This window comes from Filicampus tigris, chromosome 9 (assembly GCF_054856515.1).
Source record: "Filicampus tigris isolate MCC_2025a chromosome 9, RoL_Ftig_1.0, whole genome shotgun sequence".
Taxonomy (NCBI): Eukaryota; Metazoa; Chordata; class Actinopteri; order Syngnathiformes; family Syngnathidae; genus Filicampus; species Filicampus tigris.
In genome coordinates, this window is record NC_141225.1 from 13,855,726 (window position 1) to 13,882,221 (window position 26,496).

General features: G+C 41.0%; 1 protein-coding gene across 1 annotated transcript; it reads left to right on the forward strand.

Annotated features, from left to right (window-relative positions):
- Positions 1 to 1,095: 1,095 nt before the first annotated feature.
- dstyk (dual serine/threonine and tyrosine protein kinase) lies at positions 1,096 to 24,828 on the forward strand. The gene is made up of 14 exons (XM_086041344.1): positions 1,096 to 1,947; positions 6,564 to 6,973; positions 14,852 to 15,358; positions 15,828 to 16,023; positions 16,629 to 16,867; positions 16,987 to 17,070; positions 17,138 to 17,314; positions 19,545 to 19,674; positions 20,161 to 20,317; positions 20,686 to 20,818; positions 22,032 to 22,145; positions 22,985 to 23,099; positions 23,166 to 23,300; positions 24,245 to 24,828. The coding sequence occupies exons 1-14, from the start codon at positions 1,719 to 1,721 to the stop codon at positions 24,430 to 24,432; spliced, it is 2,814 nt and encodes a 937-aa protein (XP_085897470.1). The 5' UTR covers positions 1,096 to 1,718; the 3' UTR covers positions 24,433 to 24,828.
- The last annotated feature ends 1,668 nt before the right edge of the window (positions 24,829 to 26,496 follow it).

A 26,496-nucleotide genomic window follows, 5' to 3' on the forward strand; every position in this document is an offset into this window, starting at 1 on the left:
ATCACCTGTGGAAGAAACTCCCAGAATACCTGAGGTCTGCTCTAACTGGCAGTTCATTTAAATCAGGGCTGAAGACGTTATGAATCGATCCTTTATTCTCTTGTTTCAATCCCAATTTCCACCCTATCTTTTCATTTATCTAAAATGATATTTTAATTATTTTAACCTAATTATTTTAGATGATTTTATTGTGATTTTTGTAATGTCGTAATATTTTGTTTCTCTTTTCTGCAATACTTTCAATGTTTTATGTGAAACACTTGTACATGAAACGAGCTGTACAAATAAACTTGGCTTGCATTGCCTTGCCTTGCCTTTCCTTACACAGGTAATTGTGCTTTCTGCCATCTAGTGGAAGAGCATTTTATTGTTCGGCCTGCCACTATAAATTACTGGCATAGATACTAGATAGAATATACTTTATTCGTGGGAGATACATGATCATTTTCAGATCAGTTAAGTGAAACTGGATAGCTTTACACGGCACACGAAGATATCTCACGGAGCACTAATGTGACGCAGCACAGTGGTTGGAAAATAAGGTGGTAGTAGTGTTATGGCAGCTACTATCCACAAGAGAGCGGTATGCGCTGTGTTAGTTAAATGTTTTAGTTTAAAATGGAATAACACATGTATGTATTCATTTCCAATTATAATGATTCATAAATAACGGTGTAATCATTTATTTACTTTTGATCTTTCCATAACGTGAAAGGTGCTGTTTTTGTACTTTGGCCAGTCTGCCAATAGAGGGAGGTAAATGATGCATGGAAACTTGACACAATGGCGGAACTGTAAAGTTTGCCCAGTTACTGCCCAGCGCGAGTTTATTGTTAATCCTTGCAGGATGTGTTAATGAAGACAATATATTTAATCGGAGTGACACAGTCTCATTTGAAGCATCTGGGATGTAATTAATCTTTCAGTCAATCAGATTGTAGCTGTAAGTCATTAAGTCATAATAATGAACAAGTACGGTTAAATTGCAATGTCAAGGCCAATCGAAACGTTGGTCTTTAAATTTTACTTGCTGGTAAAAGGGGAACGGCACAAAACAAAACGGCATCCGCCTACATTTCCCAGGGTGCCTTTCGCCACCGGGACCCCGCCCTCTACTTTCCATAACTTCAGCCTGACGGATTTGCTGTTTTGCTGTGATTTCATGTCTTATGGGTAGCCGCAGGAGTTGCTCCCTCGTTCTGCACCACATTAGACCACCCTCTGCTTCTTCGTTGTCCTCGAGAGACACTAGACATACTTTTAATTTGGTGGTGTGTTCTGCAAGATGTACATTGGTTCGTTTCGGTCGGCGGTGCTTTAGGAAGATATTTCTCCCCGAGGCGTCACTTTGAAGACTCCCTCGTTTGTTTTTTTTTTTTTGTTTTTGTTGCCGCACTCGAGCTGTGTTGGTCCAGAGACAGAGAGGTGGTTATCCCCGAGCTGTATGGCTGTCAAGTTCCAGCGCGCTCTTACTGGACGTAAACGGCTATGATTGCCGTGCCAGGCCAAGACGAGGGCGGACAGGCGATGCCAACCGGCTAACAACGCTAACCCAGGCAGGGATTACCATGTGGGTGCGCACTATTTAGCACATTTCTCGACTCCCCCCGCCCCCACACTGCTTTTTAAAAATACACCTCATTGACTTGCAACGGCCGACACAAAATGCAGACGTAACGACGGGTGAAGTCGGTAAGCTAGCTTTTGTTGTCGTTGCGATGTCGCACAAGCTAGGAGCACACAAGTTGGCCATGGAGGGGAACGTGCAGCAAAAAAGCACCCCGCTAACCCGGGAGCTCACACGAACATTCAGCAGCTACAACAAACACTCCGCTCTGCTCAAGAAGAACCTCAAGGAGACCAATGCCTTCTTCCGGGAAATCAGACAGAATTACAGCAACGCGTGTGCATCAGCCATGAGCTCGGAGTCGGCGTCTCTGGAGGCAGGTGGGTCAACATCCTGCCTTCTTCAGCATCCTTGCAAACACGCACAAATGTATTGTACTTACTGAGTTGTATACGCCGGTGATTCCCAAGCACTGTGGGAAATTATCCAATTTAACTTAATAAAATGATAATTTATGGTAATTACCTCTTTGTGCACCTATCTATGCCAGAGACATATAGTGACAGGAAGAACAATTATGCTCTTCCACGAGGTGGCAGAAGCTACAGTTAACCTGTGTGTCCACCTGTTGACTTGAAGTGTAATTCATTCAGCAACTCCTGAAAATAGCTCATGTCGCATCATTGGTGTTATTTCTGTCTCATTTAAAAAGAAAACCTGCATCACTAATAACGATGTACATCAGTATAAAACTTAAGTAAATAAAGGCACACAACGTTGTGCAAAGGAGTCACTATAAGACAATTCAGCAATACTAAATATGATAAAAAAAAAAATATATAGATGTATTTGTGGGGACTGGGAACTAGTTGTAATTTACAATGAACGACATGGGTATTAGTCCACAAGTTGCTTTGTGTTCCAATTAATTTGCTCTTAATTTGAAAAAAAAAATTGACTCTTCTTGTCACCGTCCAACATGAAACGCCTATACTACCTAGTGGCAGAAAAATTACCTCATCGCAAATCTGACTCAATGTTTACACTCCTTTTCACAGTATAGTACAGTATGTCTTTCATTTCAAATAAGTTTATAAATGACTGATTATTACTGTATCAATAAAATAAAACAAACATATTGTCCACTTTTATGTTAATTAACAAGAGTATACAAAACTTGACGTACTTTATTATACATTTATAACATGAAATTTGTGATTGCCATAATATGCAATGAATCATGTGTTAGCTATGGAATTTGGGATTGATTATGATTTAAAATTGTAATAGACTGACATCCATATATATTAGGGATGTCACAATATCGGCAACAACGTGATATCGCGATATTAAAATTGCCACAATATATCGTCGTCATCTGGTCACGATATTAATAGCAGCAAATCTGTTTAAAAGTCCAAGCTGGTTTCCATTTGTACAGTTCCAGCACCCCCTGATGGTTAGTTTATTAGTGCAGTTTAATTGGATGCAATTTTTTGCCACCGAAAATGGATGGATAGATGTTCAAGACCCACGCTAATCGGCAGATAAAGGTGAACATAACTCATTTGAGTTCCTCCACGAATTGATCCCGCTCAGAATGTGTGCGTGCATTAGTAAGTACCTGAATATTCGATGTTGGGTCATTGGAGGTCATCTATTTCTTTGTGAATGCTGTTATTATGTAAAAAAACAAACAAACAGAATATTCTGATTTTTTTTTTTTAAAACAATATCATGAGCTTCTATACAATATGGTGAGCTTTTAATGCATCGCCAACCTCCCCACAATATCGTGATGAGTATCATATTGTGAGGTTCATATCGTATGGTATCGTAACATTTGGATATCGTGACATCCTCTGACGATATGAGATGATAAAATGAGCCCCTACATGCGCACCATATTTACTTCTGTAAACTATGCGCCACGTGACGTCTTTTTTTTGGGTGCACGTCAGTCGACGTCACTCTTTGTACACATGCACACTGTGCACTTCACATACGTGTTGCGTTCACATTAGAAGTCGCATTTGTTTTTGTAATGTAAATGAGTACATGAACGGATTTAACCAAAAATCCCAATTGGGCATCACGCCCTGCAGTGTGAACGTAGCCTTAGACAGTACCGATGTTTTTCCTTTCTCCTTTTTGTATTTTTTGTGTGGCTGGAATAGATTTTTGGCCTTTCCATTCATTTCAAGGTTCATGGGTGACTTGAGATACAAGTGTTTTTGAGTCACGAGAATGGTCATGGAGTGAATTAGACTTGTATATCAAGGCACTACTGTAATTGTTTTGTGTTCAACTGAACTGGCCCAGATTCCACCCAAAGTACACTTGTGAGATCATCATTATTTCAGTATACTGCATACATTTTGTGACTTTTTTGTTCGGTGGTGTAGTGTGAGATTTTTCTAATGTGAAATATGCGCCTTTGCTCATTACAGGTTTGGACACACTGGTCTACGCAATGTCATGCAATTTCCAGAAAAGACATATTGAGGGCAAGGAGATTAGAACACACGGGCTGACTCAGTGAGAGTGTTAACACTACAGAGGGCTTTCTGTACACACTGACTCATGTTTTACGAGGGCATTTTAGGATAGGTTCACACCGCAGGCAAATGCGACCCGGATCAGATTTTTTTGCCCATATACGAGCTGTATCTGATTTTTTTATTTTATTTTTTTATGACACACTGAACGGCTCAATACCGATTTTTTTCAAATGCGACCTGCGCCACTTTCATATGTGGTCCTAGATCGGATCCGTATCAGATTTTTTTGCAACGAGACCGCAATCTGAACCGCCAGGTCGCGCATATCAGACGTTGACGTCATCCTCAGCCCAAAATGAGCTCCGCGTGGACGGAGGTAAATTGCTGGCAGCGGGGAGATTGAATCTGCAAAGTTGTTTTGAGTAACAGTATTGACTTTATATTTGATTTTGATTTAATCCCACTTCAAACATGAAGCATAAAGTGGACATTTATAGTGATAGTAATTCAGCAATCGGTTCAAATTGATAAATTTTTTACGCATGGTTATGACGTGACGTCGTCTTTAGTGACGTCTCCATGAAATGAGATCGAAAAGACTCCCCTCATCATCATATGAGCGAGACCGAGGTCACATTTCTAATGTAATATGAACGCATCGCAACGCGTCGGTCAGACGGAATGCTCACCTCTGATTATTTTAATCCTCATCTTTGCATGTTTTGATTCATATTATTATTTTGTTCTACTGTAGTTTTGGTGGATTTCTTAGGCTCATTGCATTATGCATTATGCACCTCATTTCATCATTTGTTTGTGTTTTTTTTTTTTCTTCTCATTTTTACAAAGATTTTTTTAGATTGATTCTAAAAACATGCATGTAAGGTTGATCAAAGACCAAATTGTCCATAAGTGCGAATGTGAGTGTGGATGTTTGTTTGTCTGTATGTGCCCTGTGATTGGCTGGCCATCAAATGAGCATCTTCTCTGCCTCTGGCCAAAATCAGCTGGGATAGGCGCCATCTTACCCACGACACTAATTCATTCAATAATTTTTCAATTAGATTGCGCATGTGAACTCTGACGAATTTAGTCATTTCCTCTAGATGTGATATGTTGTGAGATAATGATTTGAAAAGATGGTCATTTTCAAATGCAGGATGAATGTTTTTTTCCCTCCCCCAGTGGCCGATACCATGTTTTAAGACTAAACGCTTGCTGATATCATGCTCACCCAAAAGATCGAAATAACTGTCTTCAGCTTGGACTGAACATTGGATGAGTCATACTCAGAAAGCATGGGATAATGCTCCCTTTCATGGGAGCAGCCGAGCACGTGTCCTCCCTTTTTCAAACGCTAAATTCATCTGGCCTTAAATATCTCAACATAAATTTGCATCACAAGATGTCAAGCGATTGTTCTACGATTTTACGATTTCAACGCCGTGGAGTTTATGGAGCTTGAAGTTGCAATAAGACGGGACCCTTTTAAGCATTTATTTGCTGCGTTAGATCCAGGAATGCATACCAATCACAATAAATGGTGAAGTAATGTGTTTATATGGAGGCGAGACGACAAATCTGTAGTCTTGTGCTGCTTTCTTCTGTTCCTTATGTAACTGTTTCAGACCATGCTGAGTCACACTGACACTTAGTCAGTGTGCTAGATATCCTTGAATAATGACTTCAATCTGAGCAAAAATATGATTACACGTTCATTTATCGATATATTGCCTCTTCTACTCAGTGATCCTGCAAAATTCCCCTCCGAGCTGTACAAGATCACGTGGCATTTAGCCGCCTTTTACACATAACGCACCGAAACACGATACAGTGGAACCCCGTTATCTGATTTAGGAGTTTTTTGAGATACGGACTGTCACTAGACCAATTTCTTTGTTTTGAGTCGCCAGCAAAAATGTAAGTTACGAGCTCTAAGTAGTGGTGGCTAACTTTGCCTCAAGCAACTAGGGTTGTCACGGTACTAAAATTTCAAACTCGATATCGATACCCTGTAAAATACCCAATACTCGACACCATTTTCGATACCGCGGGGATAAGAAAAATGATCGGTACTTAATGGGATGTATTGATGGTGTTTTCATTCATTTCAATGGGAAACAGTACCTCGGTTTACGAACCTTTCAGGTTACAAACGATTTTACAGAACCAATTACATTCGTAATCCGAGGTTCCACAGTTTACATAGTAAATAAAACAGTTATTTAAATGAATCTATTGCTCCATCTTGTGATCGGATGGGTGATCGATTTATTTTTACTCGCTGATAAGTGATCGGCTCCAAAAACCCTGCTCCCGTAAACCCGAGAATCACAGAATCCCACAATTGGATAATTAGATGCATGATGCCAAAACTACAGGATGTTTTCTGTCTTGTGGATCTTGAACGTAACAATAAACAGGTTCACCGTAGTGATGGATATGACTTATTGATTGTGGTTTAATTAACCTTGTTATTTTGTCTCTCTCCGCAGGGCAATTGAGCTGCATTGCTTTCCCCAGCCACGAAGAAGAGTTCCTCCGAAACACTGTGGGCGCTGCCCCATACATCTTGGTTCTGGGCCAGAACTGCACTGCCCGCTATCAGCTGCTCAACTACCTGCTGGGAGAGAGACTGCTGCCGCTGGGCCCCGAGGCGGGCGAGCCCTGCGGAGGCGTCCAAGGCACCCCGTGCAAGAGGCGGAAGTTGTGTTTCACCCACGGGAGACAGACACGACTCAGTCTGGCACTGCCCGGCCAGTACGAGTTGGTGCACCAGTTGGCGGCAAACCGCGGCCGTTGGGATACGGTGCCCCTTGAAGACCTGGAGATCCACGAGGAATGCGAGGACCCCGCGCACAGGCTCGCTGAGCTGGAGATCACCCTGCATCACCCTTTACTTCAGGTAGGTTTTTATCAATTGAATCTACATCGGTTTAGAACGTTCCCTTTGCTGTCAGTTGTTTACAGTATGTGGGTCAAATGAACTGGCCTCAAAAATATCGTTACATTTGGGCAAAATCACACATGAATGTCTGCACAAGCTTTTATTTATCTAGAGCGAGTCAATATTGGAGTAATGTTTGGAATTTTTCACTTTGCAAACAACGGATAAAATTCGATTGTTTGAAGACTGACACATTTTGTTTGAAGGGGCATTTTATGTCACACACGAGCTGTGTTTTGCTACCAAGTGGAACCCCCTGAAGATAACCATAATCTATACTGTGACGCCGTTCCTCTTCCAATTAGTTCTCAAGCTTCAAAATGTTTTGTTTCTTTCTTCTCGATAATTATAATTGAGTTAATTCTTTCCCACGGTCTGACTGTCGGCCTCGTATCATCTCAACCACGCTGACGGCATTTAAAGATTAACTGTCATGCATGTTTACCTCTGTGTAATGAAACCAAACTAAAAAAAAAAAAAAAGGTGCACCAGGAGTACACGTGTCGCAGCCAAAGTAAACATGACAATAATTATCAATAATGCACCGTGGACTGTGTAGTAAAACTTAGCAAACAACAGTAGAAAATTGCATATGCACTAACTCTTTGACGAGATGGGGATGAACAGAAAAGGGGGAGGGATTACGCCGTGTGCTTGGGAGGTGAGTCGTTTCTCACTGGCATGTTAACTGCCTTAAATAGCTGACTATGGGTTGCACACTAGAAAAATTTTACACACCCCTGCTCACATGCCATTTTTTTCTGAAATAATAAATGGACCCAGATAAATCAGCTCAAAACTTTTTCCACCGTTATATGTTGATGTTGAATTATCGGTCCAGCCCTACGTTCATGCGATCTTATATCCTGTATGAGTAAATTGCAAAAATGCAATCTTTTAGAGAGCGTTTCGGTGCACATTATAAATGTGTCTGTGTTCAGAATTAACCAATCGCTTCTAAACTCTTGTTAAGTCAGACCTGGGTGAAGTACGGCCCGTGGGCCAAGTGCGACCCGCCCACAGTGTCTGACTGGCCCTCACAGAGACCACGAAGTCAAAACATAACATTTACTCTGCTTTTATTTTGGAAATTGCACTTTTCTTGTGTCCACACATGTGAAAGTTGGTACAAGCGAGGTAGTCAGCCAGAGCTATGAGACTTTGCCGACTCCTTTAGTAACTGTTTGAAAAAAGAAAAAAAAAAACAACAACAGGTGTCCGAATGTTATCAACATTCTTATTTCCTGCATTTGTTTTACTTTTTTGGGGGGCGGCTTTCTGGCTTGAAGTCTGAAGGTTTTGTGAATTTTTGGAACTGTTCAAAATTAGGACCCAGTTCCAACTGAAGAAAAACATCCCCGAAGCATAATGCTACCACCGCCACTGTTGATATGGTGTCCGGATATTGTTGTCACATGTTCTAACAATCTCTCCTCAATACTCCCTGTTGCTATTGGCCTCCAGGCAGACCATTTTTCTTTTGGAGGTTTCTTGGTAATGTCACTGTTGTGCTATATTTTCTCCACTTTATGACCTCACTGTGTTCCATGGTATTTCATACTTTGGAAATTCCTTGAAAGCTTTCCGGAGATCATGGCTCGTTCTGTAAAATGTGACTACAAAAATGTCAGCAAAGGTCTACTAGAACACTTGAACTTTATTTGGGGTTAATCAGAGGCACTTTAGGTGGTGGAAGATGTGTCCTGATTCTTGTTAACATAAGTTTGAATGTAACTGGTTAGTTCTGAACTCAGCCACACCCCCAGTTATAAGATGCTGTGCACACTTGTGCATCAAATTGATCTCATTTGTTTATTTTTATTACCCTCTCTAAAATATTTTTTTTTCATTTGAGTTGTACAGGTTATAGGTCACATTAATGGTGGAAAAAGTTATCAAACGATTTATCTGGGTCTCATATTTTTATCACTAAAACCTGGCATTTGAACAGGGGTGTGTAGACGTTTTATTTTCACTCCACCTTACGTCAGGACAATCAATATATTGCATTAGTCATATTGTTTGCCACTTTCCTACAATGCACCAGGTTCCATTGCTGTCCCCGTGGCCATCATTGCAATTTTCCTTTTTGCTTCTTCACTGCAAGGCACAAATCACACAAAGCCAAAAAAGAAAAACTCTTGCGGAATTAAGCCTTAACATCATCACTTAGCCAAAGTCTCGCAAGATAAGTTGACACCTCACATGACGTCAGGCACAATGGTGATCCCACCTCATTTTCTGCTCGACTTACGAGGCATATTTTCCATCATGTTTGAATTTGAAATGTGCAATTTAATAAGATTCTCATCAAGAACTCTTACTGCAAGCGATGGTGAATATGACAACCACCGTCCACAATGAATACATTAAATGTGCTTTTGTTTTACTAGCGCTGTACATGCTTCGATTCTCTTGGCTAACTGGTGGAGTTTTCTGGGAAAGGTTTGGAATTCTTGTTCACAGTTTTACAAACCTGCTCTAAGGAAAGCTGAAAATTCAAATGAGCTGCGGGGATTGAATCGATTTTGATATGCTCAGTCACGTGTGACGCGGAAAATTTGTGTCATCCAGTCACTCCAAACCCCTCATGTCAAACTGTGAGACGCCAGGCCTGGTGGCTGCTTCAGGGCAACCCACCAGCCTAACCCCCTTACGCAATGCTGCTGGTCTGGTGCGATTCACATGACTAGGTCATGTAGGGGGAAAAAAAAAAAAAAAATCCCAAACCCCGTTGCTATGAAAAAGTTGCCATAGATACAACTGAATCATTGGCATCTGGAAAATTGTTTTGTAGCTGTGCAGTTAGAAAAGCGTCATGGTACAAATTGCTGGATAAATAGCATTCTTCACCGTTGCCTTAGGGGCTTAACAATGGAAAATAAGTTGAAAATTAGTGCTGGAATATTTTTTATTTGCGTTCATAATCACATGTTGCTTCAAAGACAAGATCCCTTATTTGGGTTGTGGCCACTTTTCACTCTGATCTTTAATTGTTTATCAGAGCAGCATTACATTCTGATTGCAGTTTTGCGCATTTGAAGTGGATCAAAATTGTCTGCCCTTGCTGGTGGAAATGCCTCGATGTTTGCATTTAAGAAGGCGTGGAAGATTTTCACGCGCCAGTTAATGAGCACATGTTCCTTCTTAGGGACTAAACCAGCCTGAGGTTTCTGCTCAATGAAAGAGAGATTAGTGTGTTTTGGGTCAGTGTTGTGAAGCACAGAATCTCTCTGCTCGCTGTGGTATTCACACACTGCTGCCACAGTCGCAGCCCCCCGCAGATGAGGAGACACTCGCTAATTAGGTAGTCCTCCTCGTCCCGGTGTGGCTCCATCTTGCCACCCGATGGACAAAGGGTCCAGACCTGTCCTCGTATTTCTTTTTAAAGATACATAATTCTGTCAGCGCTCCACGATTTCACACAAGACAGCCGACTTGTTAACAAATGACTGCAACTTTAACAATCATGATGTCCAAATTGAGTTGTCTCGTTTCTTAAAATGCTTGATAATCTTACCGGGTCATATTGTAAGCGAAAATAAATAAATAAATAAACAAATAAATAAATAAATACTCATTTTTGGGGGCGTGGGGACAAAGTAGCACTTTCACTAACAAATCCTTTTAGAATTGATTAGCCACGCGAATATCGGTGGTGATAAGTACGCCTTTGCAAATAACAGTTAAGTTTGCTAATGTTCATATCTATTAACACTATACTCACATCAAAGTAAACAATTTCAAATTCATTTTCATGTAAGCCAGGGCCTGGCGTTTGAATGGGTTTGAATAGTACGTTAGCCAACTAATGATCCTTAAAAAGCCTCTGCCGTTAGCATCTCTCCCGCGGCGGCGTCAATCACAGACACTTTTTGTTGGGGGGGTTGCGGCCGCAAGGTACCCAGGTCATGGCTGGAGGGTCGCAGCCGGACCGGCAAAAAAGGGTCAAGTGCACAGCTCTGTGCATCAGAATATACACGCGACGGTGTCGTAAGCCCGCAGAGGATGTTCCGGAATTCTCGCGAGTCATAATGGCGGTCGCCCGTCGATCGCGGGAGCTCTGAAATGAGTAACGGCAGTGATGTAGACGACGCGCTTGTGGACTTTGAACCAGCAGAACCAGTCGAACGGGATATATACAGTCAAGATAGATGTTTGTAGACGATGACAATATCGACGTCTTCGTAACAGAATAGAAGATGGTAATTACCAGCACAAAAATAGTGCTTCTCTTACACTGACACTTTATTTGTACATCTTCAATTGAAACGGTAAAGCTTAATAAACACGGGTCTGTGTGCAAGCCACATGTCTAAGATGTCAAATTCTTTTGGAATTATGTATCTGTCTGCTACAGGGGCTGAGATATTAATTAATTTGTAGGTGTTGAATTTCTGGGAAAACTTTCAAGGTTTTCAAGGGTAATTCCAAAGACGACCTTAGGTCTGTTGAGCCAGGCGCTTTTAGGCCTTAATGGGTTAAACAAAGCATTTAGCAAAATAAACACCAGAGAATACGTTCCAACTAGCAATAGTGTGATATAGTACATGAGCTAATGCATAAAAACAACAAAATGTTCCTTTTAGTATTATTATGGTTCGTAGTCATATACACGTTGTGCTCGATTTTCTGTGTTGACATTGCACAGCTACACCAGCACTACTTTGCAGTCATTTTATAAAACTTTTTTTTATCATTTATTCAGAAGTTTATAGAGACCTCTTTTTGTATTCCTCCCTGGCAGCCATGCCCCTGACTGAGTGCGTGTTTGCAACACATTTTTGTGTGTGTGTGGTTTTTTTTTTTCCCCCAACCAGCTCTTACAAAAATAGACAACCACACTGACTTTTTTTTTCTTGCGGGGTCTTTGTTGATATCAACTGAGTTAAAGAGATTCAAACACTATTGATCTGGATGCTTGCAGGCTATCTTTGTTCCAGAAAGGCAGCCTCAGTTCGTGTTTCTTGGGCGATGGGACTGGCTGCCTCCTTTGTGTTGCCATGTCTGCCCCTTTACCATCATGACCTCTCTTCCAAACTCGTTTTCTGTTATTTATTTATCCAAGGGTTACGCAAATCCACAGTACGTATTAGTCGGTGTCTTCCCACAGATACAACCTAAATTTACAGCGGAACCGCTAAGGTCGGCCGTAATCTGTTCATTGTGAACGTTTCATGAAAATTTGATTTTGTCTTAAACGTGCGTAATGCTTATAGAAATAACAGTCAATTGAAAATGACGTTTTTGTCCGACAAAGGTTTTATCATTGAACTACATCTACGAAATACATTAATGTGAGCAACCAAGGCAGCTGTAATGTTAATGTTAATATTTACCAGTTTAGGTTAAAGTAACCAAATGGTTATCTTACTGTACACTTTCAAAAGCCAAATATGCATTCAATGTCCACTCATTTTGCTCTCCACGCCCTGCCAAAGGAGATAATCTTGTTCTTTAGCTGCATGTTTGCCTACGTCGGCTTTGCTAGAGGCTTGTCCCTCAAATGGCTGCTTAATGTCAAATGGTGAGTCATAAAACAACAATGAGCTAAAACAGATCTTGGATGAGTGTGATGGGGGCGTGTCATGAAATAGTAACATGCAATTTTTATTCATTTCATTCAGTTTTTTATATATATATATATATATATCTTAGAATTGTTTACTTTGTTTTTGACGTTTCTTTTCTGATCAGATTGAATGAAATAGTCAAACTTGTAGGGCAGGTCGATGTCACCATAAAATATATTTTATGATTATAATTAAAAAAAAAAACTTTAATAAATGTAGTAGAATTTACACAGATATGATCGGGTCGGCCAATATTTTGCGTTTTATGTGTATTTTTTGATCGGCCGTATTGTCATTAATTTGCCGATCGATCACTGACATCTTTTATCGGCTCCGTGAAATAAAACATCCCAGCTGCATTTTTTCCTTCCATACACCTTCACCTGTGGCGGGAAGCCACAAATGAATTTTGGCCGCTATTAAAAAAGTTTGGGACTACCAGAGCGGGGCATTTTACAAAAAATTCCCGTTCCGCTTATCGCCTTCCGCCTACAGCCGGGGTACCCCTCCGCCGTCCGTTTATCCGCTATTTTGTCCCTCTGGACCAAATAGTTTTTGGCACAATCTTACCGCTGTCACATGACTTTTGGCACCAAATAGTAATCGTAATCTCATTTTAAATGGGCTTCCGTTAGCGTTTCTGACTACCAACTTCGGCAAAATAAAAAATCCCCTCCCCGTTTTTTTGGGACAATCTTACTGCTGTCGCGTGAGTTGGCTCTAATTTTCCGACTTGCAAACTTTCTGAGAAATTGACTGTAATTCGCACTCCACAACAGTAGTTTCCTGGCATTTGTGTGTGGATCTGCAAGGTGGAAAATGAAAATTTTTTATTTTTTTACTTGAGGGATTTTTTTTTTTGTACTTAAGTGTTGTTCTGTTTTTGTACTTGAGTATTTTTTGGGTACCTATATATATATATATATATATATATATATATATATTTATTTGTAATTGAAGAAATGTTTCTTTGTATGTGTAAAACATTCACTATGTATCTGGAGCAGGATATACTTGTTTGATAGTGAAATTTGTACATGTGCAAATCAAAATGCATTAATTTGTGCATGATGTTTTGTATTTGCAGGACACACTGAGTTTGTTTGTGAATTGTTGGGTGATTAAATCACGTTTTGTTATTTGTGAGCGTTTGATATCATTTTCACTCCATATTAAATTGTGACCATTTATCTACTTACAGTAACTCCGGGAAAGGTTGTTTAGTCTGAAAGCAGGCAAGGACTCGACTGATGGCATCTCTCTCCCCACGTAAAAAAATCACGTTTTTTTTTTTAAATGAATGTACCAGTAATCTGATTGTGTTTTGTATCCTGAATACATAACGCCGATGCATGCATTGCGTTACTCCCCAAGCCAGCGTATAACTGAGCACCATGTCATTGGCAATGTTCAGTGCGATAAACTCTGCGACTGCCTTGGACAGGCTAATTTCTTGTCATTAGCAAACGTCCATCCATCTAAACCGCTTATTCTCAATGTGAAAATAACTATCTTAGGTTTTTCTTAGCCGAGGTCTTCAGGCTGCTTTTCGTTTAGTCGAGCTACTCTCTCTGAAGATACTGTACTTTGCAGCAGCCTTTTTTTTTTTTCACACGCTGCAAACCAGAACCAATTCCAAATTACTGAAGAAACTGTACCCAAAATTACATTTCGTTCAGCTTCTCATATGAATGCAATGACATTTTTGTCTCATGCATGCTTTACAATCTTGGAAGGTTGTGGAACTCATCTGTAATCTGAGTTTGTATGTACAGTAATGACCTCAGCCAATGAGGTTAAATTCATTGTGCTTTGTCCATTAACTGGATTAGGTAAACATTTAATCCAATTCCATGAAGCTTTTTGGATGACCCTTACATTTGGATTTGATTCCGGGAATTTCATTTTACTTTTGTTTCATCGTTGTCCTTTAAAGAGGAAGTCAACCCACACATATTTTTTGTAATGCACAGAAAGTCTTGATTAGGGAATGGGGATTTTGGCTGCCAGTCCGAGCTCAAATTTTCATAATATAGTAACAAGTCGCACCTGAGTATAAGTCGCAGGACCAGCCATCTATGGGGAGAAAAAAAAAAAAAGTGGTACTTATAGTCCAAAAAAAATACAGTACCGGTCGTTGTATTTTAGGATTATATGATTTTTGGGGGAACTTGTCGAATGTGTGTGCTTTTCCGGCTATCATTTTAGTTCTAAATGCGGCTGAATGAATTAAATGAGCCTGAAATGTTTGTTTCCTCATCAGGAAGCAAAGGTCATGGTGGTGCCTTGTGCGAGCGTCCAGCCCATGGAGGAGGCCCTCGAAGACTGCACTCGAAATGTGATCCCTATCATACTTTACGCCATCAAGGAGGATTCCTTAAACACCGAGCAAGTGGCCGAGCTTTGGAAGGTCAAAGAGATGCTCTCCTTTCCCATCTGTTTTATCCGCCTCCCCGACACGATGCCCGCGGCCTCGCCGGAGCCCGGCCGCCGCTCGGAGAAGGAGAAGGAGCGGGAGAAGAGCGCCCTCCATAAGCAGCTGCTCTCCCTCGGCTTTCTTAGTGGCCCAACGGGAAATTGCTCCTGCGGGGCCCCCACGCAGATGCCCACCCCGGGTGCCAAGCCGCAAAGCATGCTTGGCGAAGCGTTCGAAAGACTACACAGGCTTCTGGTGCCTTTTACGCGGCAGGTGCTTCAAAACCAACAGGTGGAGGCCGCCAGCCTGCTCAACGGGCTCCACTGTCGCTGCCTCGATCTTTTCATCAACCAGGTCAGATAAGTTGTGCCTTATAAAACATATGGACATTAATGGCGTTCCTTCAAGAGCTTGTCTTGGAAGGGGAAGTCAACCCAAAAATGTTCTCTACAATAACGTTGTATGCACCCCCACTCGTCTAAACGCGGCATTGGGATTACAAATGTATGTGTGGAATATGACTTATGAGATTTTAATAGAATCTAAATCCACTGATTGGTTGTTACCTGAGCCCTGAGCAAGTGCGATGTCATTTTCAGTTGGCAGCAAGTGACAAAATGGCCGCCCCGTGAGATGGATTAAAAACAGGGTGGATTTTGGGGCTTGATTCGCATTCCGCGGAATATCAAGTTTTGACGAAGGAGACTGCATAGAACATAACGCGTGTAAAGAAAATGTTCGGGTTGACTTCCTCTTGAAAATGCGCGCGAACCAAACCGTAAGCAGCATTTGTCGCTTTCGGCCCCACGTCGCCCCCCTGCAGGCCTTTGACATGCAGAGGGACCTGCAGATAACCCCCCGTAGGCTGGAATACACCCGTGAGAAAGAGGGGGAATTGTTCACCTCTCTCATGGCCATCGCTAACCGCAAACAGGAGGAGATGAAGGAAATGATTGTGGAGACACTTGGCAGCATGAAAGAGCAGTTGCTTGAGGATGCTGCTAACTTGGAGTTTACGGGTGAGTAGGTTGACGCCAGGCAAGTTATGAAAACACCCCCTTGTCTTGATGTTAGCCGTCTCATAATAACTCGAAATCAATATCCGTTTGTTTGCCAACATTTGACCATGTTTGGACAATTGCACTCTTTTTTTTTTTTTTTTTTTTCCATGACAAGAAACGTCTCGTACGGCCATCTTCAAATGGCCGACCGTGGTTGGGACGTGGACTTGTGTGGATACCATAATACACACAAATGAAAAATGTTCCTCATTAAATGTTTTAAAGACAAGCCCATTAAATGCATACATTGACTTACAAGTTAAAGACAGCTGATTGTTTCATTTAGACGCTCGGTCGGCTGAAATCTTTTCAGTGGTGGTAGTTAAACTTATTCATTAGGTGCGTTTTTTTCTTTTTTCGGGAAAACGTTTGAATTGCAAATTTGATAGTACGACTTGCGGGGCATTCAAATCAGTGTCCACTTTTCGGCTGGCAATCTGTAAATGATTTTGGGATTCCGCTGGTCGTATTATCAATGTAAACGAAAATCCAAGTGTATGTAATCGCTAACTTCAAGTGCTGTTTTTTTTTTTTTTTTCTTCCCCCCCCCCCTCTGACCGCAGACATAATAGTAACGGCCAACGGCGAGCCGGTTACGTCAAAGGAGATCAAATCTTGCATCCACCAGATCCAGGAGCTGATTGTGTTGCGCCTGAATCAAGCCGTGGCCAACAAGCTCATCAGCTCCGTGGACTATTTGAGAGAAAGTTTTGTCGGAACGCTGGAGCGATGTCTCAGCAGTCTGGAGAAGTCCCACATGGAATCGTCCGTGCACAACATCACCTCCAATCACCTCAAGCAGGTGCGCAGACCTTCGCAGTGCATCGCACAGAAGACGAAGAAGAAGCAGATAAGCGGGGGGGAAAAAAAAAAAAGATGGAGTTCTCCTCGATGTTAACTCGCTCTATGCATTTGTTGTAGTTATTAAACGCCGCCTACCACGTGGAGGTCACCTTTCATTCGGGATCCTCCGTCACGCGCTTGGTGTGGGAGCAAATCAAGCAGGTAAATCACGCAAAGAGTCCAGCACATGTAGTGGGACGGCCGCGGGGTGATCATGCGCCTCTCCCAGATCATCCACAGGATCACGTTTGTGAACCCACCTGCCATCTCGAACGAATGGAAGCGCAAAGTGGCCCAGGATGCCATCGAAAGTCTCAGCGCCGCCAAACTGGCCCGAAGCATCTGCTCCCAGTTCAGAACCCGTCTCAACAGCTCCCACGAGGCTTTTGCGGCATCCCTGCGTCAGGTTAACGTGTTTCCTTTGTTCCTACGTTCATCTCAAATGCAGAAAATCACAAACCATATTTTTTTTTACAACCAGCGCGCTGGGGTAGGCCTGGGCGATATTGATTTTTTATTTTTATTTTTTTATTCAATTTTTTTTTGTGGCGGATTTAAAAATAATTAAATTAAAAAAAAAAAACATTAAAAAAAAAAAATTAATAATAATAATTAAATCTATTAATTTTTAAATTTTTTGTTTCCGTCTCAAAGTTAGGCTTGTCAGAGTAGCGCAAGGCAACAAGAGCGCATGGCAACGGCTCAACGGCTCATGCGGCCATAGCTACGGTATTGAGGCCACTGACCGCCGTCACGGATTTGATTTTGGAAGGCCTGATGCCACTTCTCTGCCGATCGAGCCGTTTGACGCAGAGAATGATTATGAAGATCCTCGGTACGCGTTTTTTTTCCCCGCCGAGTTGGGGGAGTCGAGGGGACTGCAGCCGAGTCACGGGGGGGAAAAAAAAAAAAAAAGCATAACTGATATTGTCATCGTGTCGGTGCCATGAATAGAGAGGAGCTGAGGTATGCCACGCGCCGCATGCTATCAAGGAGGTGTAGCAAATCACAGTCAAGCGCCGCGCCTCGATGAGCTGCAAGATTTGAGCTTGACAGAAAGGAAGGAAAACCTTAGTGTCGGTTTGGAACAGCGGCCGTCACGCGACGGTCCGTTCTACAGATGACTCACTGCCGAGTCCCGTTTTTATATGCGGCTCAAAAGCAACTTTCATGGCTCGTTTATGTTTTTGGAACCAAAGGGACATTCCGGTTATAGAAAGTTTTCATGAAGAATCACAAAATAAAAAAAAATAAAAAAATAGATGTAGCACACAATAAATCCATCCATCTGTTTTCTCCTCATTAGGTTCACTTGGGAGCTGGAAACTATTTCAAATGACTTTGAGCAAATGGCTGGGTCCGCCCTGGACTGCTTGCCCGCCAAGCTACTGTATAGACAAACGACCATTTACACTCACATTCAAACCTATTGACAATTTATTGTCTTTTAATGACAATAATTTGACATTTTTTCAATGTAATTGTAAACTACAGGATGTTAAAAACATGCAGGTCCACTATTACATATACAGTAGTACATACCGGGGTGTGTGTGTGTATATATAATTTAAATGCGTCTATATTAGGGATGTAGCAATTCACTCAAGCCCCGATTCGATTCGATTTAAAAAAAAAAATTGCTACCATGCTTTGTCTCTGTGCACTAGTGTGGTTCTGCAGCCATCCACAAATGCAATACGCAATGATGTTTGGCGATGTTCAAAATGTGCTATGCATCTGGAATGAAAAAACGTTTCAAGACGCCATTTTCTAGATAAATTTAATCAACAAGACTTTTTCAATTCATCAAATCGATTATTTGACACGAATCGATTTTCGATTAATCGTTACATCCCTAGCATACATAATTTATTGAGCTACGTATATTTAAATAGTCAATGACATCGATTAGAAGAACACACTCACTTTTCAGTAATACGTCAAATACAAGATCATTTAAAAAATTCTGCTTTTAAAACAAATTGAAGTTTTGTTTTGATTGACTCTGTCAGGGGGGTACAGTATTATTATAACAGGTGTAGCATATTATATTGCAGTTAGTTTGGGTTTGCGTATTTTGCCACCATATTTGCACAGCGGATGTGAAAGTGTGCCAAATGAACTTGAAAGAATAATTACATTCAATGGATTAACTAAAGATTTAGCATTCAAGTTGTGCAAACATTGCTGCAATCCACGGCCGGTGTGAACTTGGCTTTCGGGCCGCTCTCATGCCAACTTTGAGGGTCTGCCGCAAGACGGATGAGAACACAAACCTGTAGGAGGGAATTTATGAAAAGGGATGCTTGGACAAACTGATTTACGGTAGCTGGCGGCTCCGAAAAATAACATTCATCCCTGTAAGTTTGTGTTGGCCAGGAATGCTGCATTTATTAATTTGACAAATGACAACAACGTCAGGGAGGTCAGTGAGAAAAAAAAAGGGGGGGGGGGGGGGTTGTTGGCCTTGGTGATCAAGTTACAATGAATTAGTTTCATAAAAGGACCCGACCGGCCAGGCCACCAAATGTGGCAAATCTTTGTTCCGGAAACATACTGGAGGGCTTGATGAATGAAAGTCATAACGACTTGTGAATGCTAACCGGGCGGCATTTTTTGTGTGTGACCGATTGCAGTTGGAAGAAGGCCACACGGGGCGCTTGGAGCGCACAGAGGACCTGTGGCTGCGTGTGAGGAAGGACCATGCCCCTCGACTGGCCCGTCTGTCACTGGAGAGCCGCTCCCTCCGAGACGTGCTGCTACATGGTGAACAAGGCTTATGAGAATTTGGGACTTTTCATTATCGTTAGTTTTTATTTCTTTTAAAAAAAAAAATTTAATTTAGTTTTAATTAGTTTTTTGAGCTGGTTTGTTTAGTTCTTATTTGTTTTTAAATGCCTCATTTTAGCTTAGTTTTTGTTAGTTTTAGTTTTAAAAAAAACAAAAGCAACTAAGTAATGTTTAAGTAAGTCAAGTAAACTACAATTCTCAAACGATTGTTTGACCTTCCTTTCTTCTGGACAGACAAAAAAAATGAATCCCGAAAGCTCCTGTGTGATATTAATTGCCAAAGATAAAAACAAAGGACGTTTTCACATTTATCTATAGTAAGTTTTAGTTTGTTTTATACACATAAAATATAGTTGTTTTTTTTTTTTTTGTTTTTTTTTTAAAGGATTTTCGTGTTTATTTTATTTTGGGAAAGAAAATGTTTTTGGTATGGCTTTGTATGATTTCTCTGTCTTTTAACAGGTAAACCAAAGATAGGCCGCGAGCTGGGCCGCGGCCAGTACGGAGTTGTTTACTTGTGCGACAGTTGGGGGGGCCGCTATCCATGTGCCCTGAAGTCTGTGGTGCCACCGGATGATAAACACTGGAACGACCTAGCTTTGGAGTTTCACTACACGAGGTGAGTTCGTAACATGGGAGCGTCTCGAGCATCTTATTGAACGTCTACAAGTCCCAAAACTATTCCACAAACGCAATATTTATTAGAATGCCTTGTTTCAACTAGTGGGCTTGCATAAAACATATTCTTGAAAAAAATGACGTTTGCGTTGACTTCCGCTTTAAAAGCAGCTCTTCCTATCGTGAGATCGGCGCCCTCGCAACCCCGCTGTTTCCCAGAATTCGGGGCTATTGATGCTTTTCTGCGAACACATCAAGAGTATTGTGTCTCCTTAGCACGTGCTTGCTTGAAGTATCGCAAAGCAGAGGAATGCGGCGGCCGCCACGGGCTGCGCAAGTGCGTGACCACAGATGACACTTTGTGCTCAGGTCGCTGCCCAAGCACGAGCGGCTGGTCGACCTGCACGGTTCCGTCATCGACCACACGTACGGGGAAGGCTCCAGCATTGCCGTGCTGCTCATCATGGAGCGGCTGCACAGAGACCTCTACACCGGCCTCAAGGTGACGCACGGCTTCCGCGTCAGAGACGGAACGGAAGACCTGTGCAATGAATCGAAATTCAATTGCAATTGCGATTATTACACTCCACAAAATTGGCATAATCGTAAAAAAATGATTCTTGACATGCGTTTATATCCAATGCACTATTTTTGTTTACACCTTTTAAAAAAAAAAATTTTTTAATAAATTTTGTTTGGTCCAAGAGGAACTTACATAATTAAAGTGTTTCAAAGACAATTATATTTGTCTTTACATTTTTTACGTTTAAACATTTTGTACCCAAAAACAAATGATCGTTTTTAAAATTTGTGATTTCAATTATTCCCCAAATAATCATATGTGTTTGATAATCGAGCAGTCCTGTCCCAGGCTGCCTTTTTACGCAGAACCTAATGAAAGGGACATTTCTACCGCGATGGACTCATTTCTCATAAAGCAGAATCGCCGGTAGCCGTGGACGTTGTCGTTGTTTCGGACTTGCGCGCTCGTGGGAGGAAGCGGAAATGCAGAGGAAACTACGGTGGCTTAGATGCTGCAAAAATAACAAAATCGGACGTGCCGGTTTGAACGCTTTTAACGAAAATTCGGTTACGCTTCAAAATCGCTGAATCGAGCGGCCCTAATTTGAAGGCTCCGTTGCCTCATTTGCGAGCCTGTCAGAACATTACACGGGTGCGTGACAATCACATGTAATGATAAACCTGTATTACGAGGGTACTGCTGATTTAGTCTCTGAAATGCAGCTTTCTTTTTCCTGGAATTTGGAGGCGCTTCTCTTCCGTCTCACAATTTGGCCTTCCTCCCTTTTTGAAGAAACTCCCCTACGACTTATATTTCATTATTTTTGCTAGCTTTTAGGCTTCTCTCTTTTTTATTTTTTAATTTTTTATTTTTTTAACAAGCCTATCACACGACAGTTTTTTTGTACAGAGCCACAGGCGTGCTTGCACTTAATTTTTGAAATAAAAATTCTTTCAGACTTTTAATACCAATAAAATATTTCTTGTTCAGTCTTTCTGAAATCATTCCTCTAAAGAAACAATATTCAAGTTTCACTTTTGAGTTGAGTTACTGAAGTTTTCATGGTTATTTACATGCACTTGTGCGACAATTGCAGCAGGCCAAACAGCGCCAAACCGGCAGTGGTCATTGGTGGACTTGAGAAAAGTAACGTTCTCTTTATGTCTCGTTTTTTTTTTTTTTTTCATGTCAGGCCGGTTTGTCACTGAGGGAGAGGCTGCAGATCGCGCTGGACGTTGTGGAGGGGATCCGCTTCCTGCACAGTCAGGGCCTTTTGCACAGAGACATAAAGCTCAAAAATGTTCTGGTAAGATGGACGAAGCACTGAAAAATGGATATGCCCACCAATTTTTATTGCATTTTATAACGTTTGTTTTTCCATTTTTCAAGCATGGCTGTCAGAATAAACCCAATCTAGTATTTGTCGGTCAGCTGATTAGACCTTGGATATTTTCTCGGACTCCCTTCATTGTTATTCAACTACACGCTGGTGCAATTGTTTTCTATTTTATCTAAACTTAGCGATGATTAAAAAAAAATAAGAAGTGCACCACTAAATCGTCCCTTTTTATTTTTGACACAAGTTCTACGCAAGTTTTCTTTTTTTTTTTTTGACTAATCGACATTCAGCAGCGTGTCCAGCTCTTGCGCAAGAATTTGTACAAATAAAGTGCTCCTCTCAAATACTTTCATCACCTCAAATAAATCTTTACTATTTTAGGAAATATGATGTAAGGTGACAGCTAGATGTTGTGCACTAAAATAAAAAATATATACTGTAAATAGAAGAATATTGCCATTTACATTACTCTTGTACGGTGATGAATTTCTCTACAGTTGTCATTTAAAGGCGAATATTTAGTCGTTTATAGACAGATGCGATGCATTTTACCCCCTCCCCGCATTCGATAAACACATTTAAACTTTCTAAACACATTGTAAATGTACCGGAACACCCCAAAAATTGCTATCATAAAATGCCTAGATTAGGATTAGTGGTTTATCACTAAGAGGCGGGACCTGGTGTGATGTCAGCGTGTGAGTGCCTGGGCGCGAGCTGTGGCCCACTGCAGCTTCTGCGTGAGTGTGCTCATTTTGTTTACTCTTCCTTCCTTCCTTCTTTCCTTCCTTCCTTTCACATTGCAGCTGGACAAGCAGAACCGTGCCAAGATCACCGACTTGGGCTTCTGTAAACCAGAGGCCATGATGTCCGGCAGCATTGTCGGAACCCCCATCCACATGGCACCGGAGCTGTTTACAGGTATACTGTCCTTCAACATGTTGAATACAAAAACATAGCGGGACTGCTAATGTCGCCTCCTCGCAGGAAAGTATGACAACTCTGTCGACGTGTATGCCTTCGGAATCCTCTTCTGGTACCTGTGCACCGGTTCCGTTAAACTCCCGGAAAACTTTGAAAAATGCTCCAGCAAGGACCAACTCTGGAATAATGTCAAAAAAGGTGAGATGCTGTAGATTGGTGCAATGGTGCCTTGAAATATGATTTGAATTCTGTGACCATGCTCATATAAAAAACAAAAAAAAACTTTCCCTAATGAAATGAAATGCAATTGATTCATTCCAAACCCAAACCAACCCAAACATATATTTTTTTCAAGAATATGTTCCCAGCAGACCCACTAGTTGAAACACGCCATTCTGATTAATTTTGCGTTTGTGGAATATAGGTTAAGCAGCAAAATGCACTTGTTTTTAGCCATGTCCGGGGGCGGCCATTTTGTCTTCTGTCGACTGAAAATGACATCACGACTGCTCACAACGACCAATCACGGCTGACCAGTTTTCCGAATCTGAGCCGTGATTGGTTGTTGTGAGCAATTGTGATGTCATTTTCAGTCGACTGAAGACAAAATGGCCGCCCCCACAGATGGCTAAAAACAAGTGGCTCAAAACTGTTTCAGCTAGTGGGCTTGCATAAAACATATTCTTGAAAAAAATATGTTTGGGTTGATTTCCTTTTGAGCTTTACAGACACATCTAAAGTAAGGCTGTCGTTGTTTTATGTACAATGTAATCCAAATACAAATGTAAGTCTCTTATGTTTTATCTTTAGTTTAACAGTAAACTTTCTCAGTAATCTTGGATCCGCTCTTTTTTTTTTTTTTTTTTTTTTTTTTGATTATTCCACCTTCTGCTAAACTGCTGCTTGTTGTGAAGTGATTTCACTGCCACCATGCAGCGGTCGTATCTCAAATGTTTGCTCTCAAGTCAAAGCAAAGAAGTCGATCGAACGACATCTCCTATTTCTTGCCGGGTCACTCGTATCTCAAGGCACCTGTGTACTTTTTTTCCATCCACACGGGAACTTTACTTCACTCCCAAATCCCAAAGTTCAAAGGTTATTCTGGAAAAGCATCACTCCCATGTCCCCTGTGCGGCCTCCAGGTGCCCGACCCGAACGCTTGTCCTCGTTCGACGAGGAGTGCTGGCAGCTGATGGAGGCCTGCTGGAACGGCGATCCTTCCCAGAGGCCCCTGCTCGGCATCGTGGAGCCCGGCCTGCAAAGCATCATGGTCCGTCTGTGCAACTACGGCTCGGAGCAGAAAAGCAGCAGCCTGGAGGACTCGAACTGAAAACACTCCCGACCAACTAACGGCGTACGTCACAGGGATCGTGGTCGCCCAAAGTATTTTTTCCTCCTATTTATGAACGGATGCTCGATGGTCACAATTTGTGAACCCATGACGTTGTCCTTCTTATTCACGTGTGGGATTGATGTAATTTATGTGGGGGTTACAGATGTTTGCAAAGATGTGTTTTATTGTTCATTTGTATAGAAGTCCTCCACTTTGACATGCTAACTGCCACTCGTTCACAGAGAAATGTTACTAGATGCAACTTTTTAATGTCGTCCGTTACAGGTATTGTGAGCGAAAAAAGATATATGTAAAAGATACATTTTAGATTGTATTTAATGTCTGCATCTACACAAACACCTTTTTTTAAAATAAAAGGATCTGTTACAACGAGTCAGTTGTTATTGCCGTTGAATTACTGCACTTTTCCAGCCTTTCAGTCATGTGACACGCAACATTCAACAGACTTTTTCTTTGTCCATATTTTCCACTGGAACAAATGAATATAACTGCAACTGTTATTCTCCTCCCCCATGTGTTTTCTGTTAAGATCCCACATGCAATTTCTCATTTGTTGATGTAAATGGTTTAAAAAAAAAACATAACCTTGATGTGGATATAGTACGTTGTCTGGGATGGCTGGAGCCCATTCTGTGAGAACCTGACCTTGAGATCAAAGGTGGAATCCCTCTGCAGAGGGAAAAATACGAAAATCAGGATTGCTGTCTTGTTCTATTTAATTTTGTTACCCCCCTGCCCCAAAAAATTGCAATACCCCCAAACTTGCCCACCTTTGGCAACATATGCACCAATTTGTTTAACTGCAACAAAAAACTAAATATGGCCTATAAACAATTTCCACTCAGCAAAAATAAATAAATTAAAAAGTAATTATTTTTAGTTGTTAACATTGCAAATCTTAAGCAATTTAAACAAGTTTTGATCATATGTTCGGTTAAGATAAACGTTTGCGTATGACACCAAAAGCTTCTTGACAACCAAGGCATGATAGTCCATTAGAATTTAATTGGCTTCCGGACAAAAACATAAAGTGCATTATCTGTAGTCTGCAGAGGCAAGCATCAGCGCCCCCTAGTGGCGTTCATGTACTTTGAAAAATTCTCAAACATTTTGGCTCCAGGGGATGCTTAGTCCTTACAGGGAAAGAATTGTATCCACAGACCCCCTGATAATCCAAACGTCAATTAAACATAACGACAATGTGTATCCCTAAATGCCTTAGGAATTTGTTTTTGAACGTTTTAACCTAAGTATTCATGAGCTGTTAAACAGAGAAAAAGCACAAATTAACTAAATAGACGTCCATCACCACTAATTACAAATGCTGGGATGTCAGGTTTATGTGATACGTCACAGTCATATCAGAGCTTTTGATTGGCCCAAAGCAAAGGGAGGAGTAATTGAATCAGGGTTTTTGTTTTTTGCATGCTGGTCCATGGCTATAATTTATTCATTACAGTTTATATGATTAATTTAAACCACCTTTAACAGTGGGTGAAAATAGCATTCGTTTCCTGTCCCTTCCCCTAAAGTTACACTTTAATATGCAATACTAATTTAAATCCTTTAAAATTGTATTTTTTTTTGTATTGCTTCTTACCTCAACTGGAAGATGGTTTTCTTCAGAAAAAGAACCACAAAACAGTTTAATTAAATTCACACTTTAAGAAATTACCACCTCTGAAAAATGAAAAGCCACATGGTCCACAGGAAGTTGCATCATGCAGATCATCTGCAGGCCATGGGAAGGCCAAAAGTAAGTTCATCTATTTAATTATTTATTTATTTAGTATGTTCGCTAACATTTCAACAATGACTCTTTTTGACTCTCTTTTTGTTAATTTTTTAAAACATACTGTATATATATATATTTTTTTTAATGAATCACTGTACTGTAATGTGCTTAGTGTTTTACATAAATGTCATGTGGCTATATTTCATGCATTTGCTAAATCTACGCCAAAAACTCACCCCTTAGTTTCAGTCCTGTTTCTCACATGAAGAGTTCTAGTACAATAAGAAACAATGACATTAAAACTT